The 9,752-nt window shown below is 49.8% G+C and overlaps 1 protein-coding gene across 1 annotated transcript; it reads right to left on the minus strand.

Annotated features, from left to right (window-relative positions):
- Positions 1-745: 745 nt before the first annotated feature.
- Positions 746-5,781, minus strand: TMEM200C (transmembrane protein 200C). The gene is made up of 2 exons (XM_055706454.1): positions 5,370-5,781; positions 746-3,131 (listed from the first exon to the last, which is right to left on the minus strand). Exon 2 carries the CDS (start codon positions 3,086-3,088, stop codon positions 1,439-1,441), a length of 1,650 nt encoding a protein of 549 aa, XP_055562429.1. The 5' UTR covers positions 3,089-3,131; positions 5,370-5,781; the 3' UTR covers positions 746-1,438.
- Positions 5,782-9,752: the final 3,971 nt, after the last annotated feature.

The following is a 9,752-nucleotide window of genomic DNA, read 5'->3' on the forward strand; positions in this document are numbered from 1 at the left end:
AATGTCAATTCCTCTTCCCGTAGTAGTGAAATGCCACATACATATTTAAAATCTGAGATATTGACAAAATCTTCTGAGCGCTTAAAGCTGTTTTAGCAAAATAAAAGAGTGCCTGCCATGCTGCAGCTACAAAAATGAAACAGATCATCAATTTACCAAAAATCTGCCTACAGACAAGGCAATCTCCAGCCTTTGGGAAACCTGATGCTTTCCTCACGCAGGAAGGAATCCTCACCATGCTGAAGTCAGTGAGAAACCTCCGCTGACTTCAATAGGGCCAACTGCTATGAGATTGACAGGACTTCAAAATGAAGCTTATGCACATGCATTCACGAATAGGAACTGTAACAGCAGAAACGCTTAATGCAACAGTTATCAGGGAAGTAAAAAATCCAGAAAGAATATGCTGCACTTTGAGATTAATGTGTTACTCGTGAAAAGTCTAATTTTAATAGGTCAAAACTCCTTAAATTTTTTTCCTTAGCATGTCAAAATCTCACAATTCTTCAGCTGTCACACAGCACTGTTAGAAACAGAGACAGAATCTGCTGATCAAATTAAAGTGTGTTTTCTCAGACTGAACCAGCATTTACTCTGAAATTACTCCTAAATTATTAATTACCCGCTTGAAAGCATAAGCAAACCTCTGGCCTCATAGCATCTCTATAATTTCTCACAATATAAACACAAAAGTTTTCCGATATCTGTAATTACTTACCAAAATAAAGGACTTTTGTGTGGCAGTTTTGTTTGTAAATATTTTATTTAAAAAAAAAATATCTTTTAATGCTATTAGTCAATACATGTGTAATAATACTTAATAAAGTATCATGTAGTAGCAGGTATTTTGGATTCAGGAATGTAATGGTTTTAAATAAATCATCAGAGCTCTGTTCCGCTCTAATCTCTTCTAAATTGTCATTTTTTTTCCCGGAATTTAAACAAACTCATTCTTTGTCAAGGTACGTCATACTTAAGGCCTTGCAAACTTTTCAGTGATTGAACCAAAACAAAGAGAGAGCTCGGCTTTCTTGATCTGAAGACCACGTTGCTCTTGAGCTTATAAAGGTGCCTGCAGTTTTCAAGCAGTTAGTGGCAAATCAGCAAGAAAGAAATCAGAGAAGAAGGGGCACTTGGAAATCAAAACAGTAAAGTGCACAGTTATACTGTCTGAAATTGTATTAATCTGATCCAAAGAACTTGCTGGACTGTGGATATTTAATACAATTTGGTTTGCATGGAACATACAATCACGATCAGACAGAAGGGATTTTCTTTTTCTTCCTGAAGTCATCTACAGGATTTACGGAATTCAATTTTCAAGGGTAACATACTGCATCTCTTTGGATATTGATCTCTTTCGTAAGTCCACAAGGAGATGGAGAAAGGGGGAAGGTGAGGAGGGTTGCAAGGTGTCCTTGTGCCTTCTCTGTTTTGTTTAGATGCCAGTATTTTCCAGTTCCCCATCCTCCAGCCCTAATGCAGCATGCGACCTAGAAATCATAAAGAGTTTCTCTTTATTTGTGTACTGTCTTTGAGTTTGCTGGGATTGCTCCCCTGTTTGTTCTCTGCTGGTAGCCTTGAGAGGGTCTGTTTTCTCAGCTGGTTCCTCCACACAGTCCTGGATTTTACTGGCTGGGGTGTTGGCAACTGACTCCAAGGAGGTGCCTGCCTCCTCCAGGTGGCTGTAGCCCTTATCACTGCTGGAAGGCTCAAACTGGGAGCTCTGGGAGTCCGTCCCAGTGATGACAGGAGGGGCTGAGGGCGGTAACCCACCCAGATCCAGAGATTTGGAGTAGCTAGAAGATGCCTTTACTGAGAGGCTGGAGTCCAGGCCCGTGCTGACAGCCGGGGACTGAGGTGGCTCAGGGAAAAGGGGACGCCTGGCATCAGGCAAGCAGCTGGTGCTCTGCCGCCTGAGGACCAGCTTGTGCCTCCTCGTCCCACAGCCTCCCTTGATGTGGCTGCTGCTGAGGTCAGTCAGGCTCAGTTCAAACTCCCCCCGTGGGATCTCCTGAGCTCCCCGCTCACCTGGGGGCCTCCACCAGCCTCCCCCTCCACCGTTCGGCGCCAAAGGCAGGAGGGCAAAAGCACTCAGCGAAGAGCCAACAATGGAGCTGGCTGTACTGCACCGGCCCCAGCTCTCTGGTGGGCTGCAGGGTGGGCTGGTGACAGTGCGGCCAGCAAGGGCAGCATGCTCCTGGTAGATGCTGTACACAGCCTCAGCCAGGCTGGGTGGCGGCGGTGGGGTGCAAAAGGAGGAACACCGTGGCGAGGATGCCAGGTCCGGTGGGGAAAGGGAGACGCCCAGTCCTGGTGGCCAGGAGCTCTTGGCCAGCATGGCTGCAGCACCCAGGCCTTCACTGCCAGGCTTTAGCTCCAGGCCCCGGGACTGCACGTAGTTGACAAAGCCATTGAGAGGGGCTGAGGCTGGGGCGCCTCTGTCCTTGGCCCGCAGGCTGTGGGCATCGATGACAGTGGAGTAGAGGTCACGCAGGTTGATGATCTTGGTCTTCTTGTCACGGTTCTCGTGCAATACCGCATTGGCGCAGATGAAGAGGAAGATGCCGATACCCATGATGAGGGGGCCCAGCACCTTCAGCTTGTCTGAATGCAAGTAGCTCGAGAAAAGTCGGAAAAGGAAACCCACCGAGGCCTGGGGGGATGAGGAAGTAGGGGACGACTGTAGGGACCCCCGGGTGGTAGCAGTGGTGGAGGTGCTGGCTCTGGTGGGTGGCTCTGGATGGATCCCTGCTTGTGCCCCTTCCTGGCTCCAGGAGTGTTTTTTTGGGGTGCCACCCTGCGGTGCCAGCTGCTGGCCCCCAGTGAAACTGCCTTCTCTGTACACCTGGCTGGGCTTTGGCCAGTAGCCTACCACAGCCAAGGCGATGCCCACTAGCAGTACCAGTATGCCGCAGAGGGCGATGAGCCCCGAGAGGGAGCACAGCTTAAGCTTGCCTTTCACCACGACCACGTCGTTCTTGCGCTTCTTTTTGGCCTTGCGTTTGCGTTTGGGGACTTGGCTTTGGGGTCGCAAGGGGTCCTGTTTCCTAGCAGAGATCCTCAGGAGGCCTCCAGTGGCGATCATGGCTGGCTACCCAGAGCACTGCCCCCTAAGGCCGCTCCAGCTCCTGCAGTGGAAGCAAGAAAAGAGGATGAGGACCAGCGGCAGACCTGCAGCACAAGGTGTTTCTGTTTTCTGTTCCTCATTCAAACTCCTGCTAATGAAAACCCTCAACAAGCGGGACAGGAGTTAACACCAAGAGACCAATCTCCCTTGCCCACACAGCTCCCATGTATGAGAAAGAGACCGGCAGACTGACAGCATTGAAGCAGCCATGTGCCCCACTACATTCTTGCCAAACAGCTAATTAATTTCTTTACACTCCAGGTAAACGATAGAGGGAGCGATATCTGCTGGTGTAAACAGAGAAATGACCCTGCTCGTCCCAGAAGGGGCTTGCAAAGCGCCAGAGCTCAGAGGATGCTGAGCCCCTACTCCCTAACAGGATCCGGGGTTACACTGCACGCTGGCTGTGCTTAGTGGTGTCACGCAGGATTTGAGGGGATGGGGCAAATCAAAGCAGGATATTTGTACTATAGATGCCATTTGTTTCAGTACATGACTTACACATTACTGGGGGGAAGGTTAAACGTATTACTTGTCTTGCTTAAGTGAGTGGGAAAGGAATTACTGCGAAACGTGCAAAGGAAACATTTGATCAGTGGAATGTGGTGCTCTGTGAAAGTTTCTTCCTGGCCATTTGCACTTGATCTGCAATATTACAGAAATTCATCTCCCATCTGCGGTCCAGAGGCATTCTTGGTTTGGGAACATGTGCAATGCTCCAGGTAACATTATGTAACAGCAGTGAATTTGCCACCCCTACCCCCCCTTCCCTGAGAAAAGGGAGATGGTGGCTGGTGGGTAAGAGCTGGCATGTTAAATCTTATTAAAGGAGGAGCAAAGCCTCAGGAGTCACCTGGGGAAACGGCAATGGCTGCTCATAGGGAAATGGGCAGGGGACTAAACACTGAGCATTTTTGGCTTTTGTTTTACTGGCCCATCAGAAGTCACCTCTCTGTTCCAGCAATCTGAGCTACAAAATGCAGTGTGCAGGAGCAATTCCTGCACTACTGCAATTCTTTTTGGAAGATAATCCTTCGTGCTACAGAGAAGCAGGATCCCCTCCCCGCTTTCTCTGAGTGTCCAGTTATTTTTTCTTTGAGGGAGCAAAAGAGGACAGCACCAAATATAATATGATTCACAAAGTTCCATTAAATGCACTGGAAGGCAATTAAGTAAGCACCTAACCCCCACCCCCACCCCCAAAACCTTGCTCCCTTTCTCCCATTAAGCTCATTTATTTTCTGTTCTATTCCCAGATTTGCCATGGATGCGGTATTTTTTTTTGTCCCATATACTCCGTTTGTATTTTCCCCAGAAAAAGAAGGGTGGTGTCACCCAGGACATTGTTAAATTACTCTCCGAGACGCTGCACGCTCAAAACAAAGGACAGAGACTTGCCTTCTCTTTCCAATCGCCGAACTATTTATTTAAGAAAAAAACCCACCCCAAACACCAACACAAAAGAAAAAAAAACCAAAAAAACCAAAACCAAAAAACCAGAAGGCAGGAAGAGCATTCTTTGTCGATGCAAAAGTGTAATTACCGGGTCACACTTTCCTCAAATTGTCAGTTCTCTGATCTCTGCTGCCCCAATAGCCAGCACCCCATCACCTCTGCCACAGCAAAACCCGATGACAACCGGCTCCGCGGAGCCTTCCCAGCTCGGCGTCGCCTGGCGCTCCGTTCTGGCGACGGCGAACGCGGAGCTCGGCACGCGAAGGAGGCACCGTCGGGCCGCCGGCCATTGCCAGTGGCCGCAACGCAACAAACCCGCCCGGGACCGGCAGGGGCTGGAGCCACCCTTCGCACAAGCTGACCGCGACCTCCGCCCGCACCCCAGCCCACGGCCGCCGGCCCCGCTGGCGATCCCCCGAGCGCTGCCCCGACCTCGCTCGGTAAAGCCCGCAAACAGCCTTAACAGGGCTAACGGCACCCGGGTTAACCCCCCCACGCCCCTCGGGCGCCACGGACGGGGCTCGCCGGGCTCCGGCTGCCGAGCAGTGGCCGCCGCGCACCGTTCTGACGGAGCTCCGGCCCCGGTGCGCCGGCCGGGGGTGCCGCTGGCGGCGCCGGGTGCCCCGCGGGCAGGGTGGGGGCGCCGCGCCGGCCGGGCTGGCCCCGCAGCTCCCCGCTGTCGGGGCAGGGCGCCCAGCCCCGCCGGCCGGAGCGCCGCTCGGGGGTGGCCGGCGGACGGAGCCGCCGGTCAAAATGGCAGCGGCGGAGGGACGCGGTCACTTACCGAGGAGGACCGGGGAGAAGTCCGCGCGGGAAGCGGCCGAGCCGCCGCGGGGAAGAAACTTTCCAGCCCGAGCGGGCATCCCCTCGCGGCGCCCGCCCCGCCGCCGCCGCCGCCGCCTCACCGCCCCTCACGGCCCCGGGCGGGCGGGCGGCGGGTCTGGGCCGAGCGCCCCCTCGGCCCCGCCGCCACCGGCCGCCTCAGGGAGCTCCGCGGGAGCGCTGCCCCCTCGCCATGCCGCATCCTGCCTGCCGCGGGGCCGCCCCCCGCAGCACCCGCCCGCCCTGGCCCCGCAGCCGGCCGTCCGGCAGAGCCGCTGCCTGCGCCGCCGCCGCTGCGGGCGGTGCGCGGCTGCCGCGGCTGCCGGCCGGACTCGGCGCCGTTGCTAGGAGACGGGAGCCGTGACACAGGGAAATTGCGGCAGGATGGCCGCGGCCGCCTCCCCCCGCCCCCCACCTGCGCACCTGCGCCCGCCCGCGCCGCCCCGCCCCGCCCCGCCGGCCCCGCCCTCGGAGGCCCCGCCCCCAGCGCCCTGCCCGGCCGCGCCTCGCCCCGCCATGTTGTACGCGCCGCGCCGCGCCCGGCCACCTTGTCCTGCCCGCCGGCCGGCCGCCGGTGCGGTGCAGCCTGCCCTCGGCTTCCTCCCCCAGGTCGGGAGGTCCCGTCCTCCCCGAGCCTTCCCAGGGACTGCCAGGCCCCAGGCTTTGGAGCTCAGCAGTGGGAAGAACATCCTACACCTTCCCAACGGTGATGCCTCGGCAGCCTCGGCCCCTCGCCTTTGTTACCGCCCCTCCCCCCCCAAGTTTGGCAAGGGAGGAAGCCAAGAAGCAGGTGGAAAGATGAAGAAAGAGGGTGAAAGAAGAAAGTGGCAGCTGAGATAATGTCAGTGGTGTCACACAGGACCTCTCATTTTCAGCAGAGACCGGGAAACGATGTTTTCTCCTGAGCTGCTTCATGAAAACTGATTGAAATGAAGCAATCACCTAAGTGAGACATCATCTAGCGTGTCCCATCACACTGCCGCTCTTATTCATGAGAGGCGATTACTGCTGATTGCCTTAGTCTAGTCTTGTTACGGGTGTGCCATGAGCTCGAGAGGCAAATCCCAGGCAGGTATCTCGGTAAATACTGAGAACTCATCCTGTGGCTTGGGGTTTGCTCCTGACGTACATCACGTGGATTTCCGGGGTGGGTAGACCGAAGGTGCCTTTTTGTACACTGGCTTTAGATTCCTCCTGAAGCTGGAGTGTGACCTAGCCCGGGCCAAACCAGCCCTCTTCTGCCGCTGCTTGAGCTCTTGCGTGGGGAGACTATGCTGTGTGTAAAACGGCCTGCCAGAAACCGAGGGGCAAGAAAGAGAGTGTTCATGGTGTCAAACCATGTTTTTAAAAGTAAAGGATCCAACACGGTTTGGGAAAATTGTGACTTTATGCCTATTCAGTTAAATTGTATATATTCCAGCCTCACCAACCCTGTGATTCTGTGTTCCCCCAGACTGTGCTGTTCCATGTCTTTCACCCCAACTATCAGTGCCTGGTTTGAGAACAAACAAATCCTAAAGCTGCACATATGCATTTTAATGTCATTTGCAGTTTGTCTGAGTAAAATCACTTGGGACACATTTCTTTTAGTACATACATAAATTTTGGTTATTCAACAGGCTTGAAATTAAAGGTTTGCTATTTAAGAACTTTTTTTTTTTTTAAAAAAAGTGTATCTTGAATGGTCTCAATGAACCTCAATCTTCTGATGTTCAGTAATTTGCTTTGTGTTCAGCCCAGACTATCAGAGAAAACCAAACATACCACATCTGTTTCCACTGGAGACCTGTATCACATCAATAATGCAGCATCACCAGACTCTTCCTGAAAGGTTCCTGTGTTAGAGAAAGGGGAAGAACGAGAATGATTTTTTTAAAGGGCAAAGAGCTCTTTTCTCTGAGTCATATTTTCTATTTTTGTCAAACGAAACCATTCTATTTAGCTATCTTTTTATACAACAGCTTTTTCCATATTTTCATTGCTAAAGTTTTGAGTGATTACGCTAACATCCATTCACAGTTTTCAAATTACTCTTAGCAAAATGTGCTGTAGGTGAGGCCAAATCCTGGAAAATAAGAAATATGTTCTTGGATGAAAAGCTGCTGAAGGTGGTGTTCCGCAGTAGCTAGCAATCCGATCTTAATTTGCTGTACGTGTTAAGGACCAGTTGTACAATGGGAGGCTGAATCCCTCAGAGCAAGTTACCTTGCCGAGTTGCATATCCCTACCTATCCTACAGATTCTTCTCCAATTCTTCTTCTTGTTTAACAAAGGCGTTGCAAGCTTTAATGAAACATTTATGGATTTTTGTGTTCCCAGAAGCGGAATAGTTGCAAAAGGCAGCTTTCTTACTGGTCTGGTTTACTGGTTCCCTGAGTTAATTTGTAACTGTGTTTCCATTGACGGCTGAGCCCTCCTGGCAGGCTCAGCTCCCGCTTTATTAATATAACATTCTGCATGGTGCCGTGCATTTATCTTTAAACTGTGGTGAAACTAAATTATTAGGAATTAAAAGAGGATATTGGAACTAGGGGTTTTTTCTCCTTTCTTTCTCCTTTCCCATCTCCTTTTTCCCTTTCCCTTTCTCTTTTTTCCCCTTTCTACTTCTCCTCTCCTCTCCCTGTTTATCTACATAAAAATCACTATTTTTTAAGCATATATTTACTTTTGCTAGGTTGTTTGAGCATAAGATGGTAACCTTCATGTGGTCCTTCTTGGGACGTGCTTCAGTACAGCAATGACATCAGTTTTGGTGTATCTGCTTGAATAGGTTCCACCCCAGGCTGGCTGGATATGTCAGCTCTAATCCAGGAGATATGTAGCCAAATTAATATATCTCAGCACTCAGCAGGCCCAAGGTCCAAAAACAATTCAAAGGACAACCTAAAGTACTTGCTGTACTTATCTGAAATACTGTAGCATCTGTGGGTTCCAGCCATGGACCTGCAGTTCCCAGCGTAGAGACCCTACAAAACGGAATCAGAGAGAAGGCCCTTACTTGGCGTCTGAGCACAAGATCACAAGGATAAATATGGAAAGGATTCTTAGAGGAGGAGTGTTACAAGCATAAGAGAGAGACATTTTGCACAGGCTTCAAGTTTCCCCCACTGTTTTCTCTTCACAGTTTCTCAGACACAGAGTAACAGAAGTATTGAGGGATCATTGCCATCTTAACCTATCTCCTGCTAGCAAGAATGGCTTCCAATCATAGCAGTGCCTCTAGCCTGAAAGCCTATTTAATTGTAGCTTATTTAGCTATTTTTAATTAGCTAATTTATTACATTACTAAAAATAAAAGCTGATGTACATTTTGTACACATGCTTCACAGTATATTGTGCCACATGCCAAGGTTTCCTGAGTCTTTGTTGCTGGAATTCATAGCTTCATCTTAATCAGTAGTTCGGAAAGTTGTAGGACCATCACTCAGTCTGGCCACTGGCCTCAGTGTTTGTTGTGTCTTATCTTAGCCCCATATACTTTGCTTGTTTGTTTGTTTCCCATGGCAGTGGAGATTTTGATATGCTTAGTGGTGGAGACTCTGGTATGATTAATGATAATTTGATAACCGATGCAGAAGAAAAGAGCAGCACTGTGAATGAACTATAAGAAATCATCCTAAATGAGAAAAATATGTTTGAAATCCTTACAGGCCTACATCAACACAGTGAATCCACACTGTGTATTAGATTTGTTCAGCTTATTTGATATATGGTAGAATAAGAGGCAACTTTTCATTGTGTAGCAAGCCTGAGTCTAGATAATCCACTGAGAGCGAATGGCAATTTGCGCGTCTGTTCTTCTTTCAAAATTAATTATAGCAGAGATACGCATTGCTGGGAACATTTGCTGGGGTGAAGGAAATACACAACTATGAAATCTGGTGATTGAAAGGTGAAGGGAATGAATACTTTAAGATGAACAAGCTTTTTCACATACACGAAGAAAGGAAGGAACTACTAGTTTATCTCACTTCAGTTCTTACTGACATTCTCTATGAATAGATTTTTATTTTTGAGGCATTAATGACACCAACCACTTTATAAATATATATATATATATATATATTTATTTGCATTTTGCAAAAGGATTGAAATTAGAGGACACTGTGAAATACTCTTGGGTCAGTTGTGACATGTTGCAGGAAGTCTGTGATGGTCACACCCTCAGGTTATGAAGTGTGCTTAGGGGCAGGTGTCACCCAGTTGCATCTAAATATTCTGTGCATGACTTCTCAGCTGGCTTAAATAGAAGTAGGAACTATTCAACCATGTTATTTGCCTTCACTTTTGATTTGTTGTTACACGACAACAGCAAATGACAGCAAAAAACTGTGTCTGTTATTTG

This window comes from Falco cherrug, chromosome 3 (assembly GCF_023634085.1).
Source record: "Falco cherrug isolate bFalChe1 chromosome 3, bFalChe1.pri, whole genome shotgun sequence".
Classification (NCBI taxonomy): Eukaryota; Metazoa; Chordata; class Aves; order Falconiformes; family Falconidae; genus Falco; species Falco cherrug.

Coding starts and splice junctions, on each gene's coding strand:
- TMEM200C (XM_055706454.1), bottom strand. CDS start 3,088: ATGATCGCCACTGGAGGCCTCCTGAGGATCTCTGCTAGGAAACAGGAC.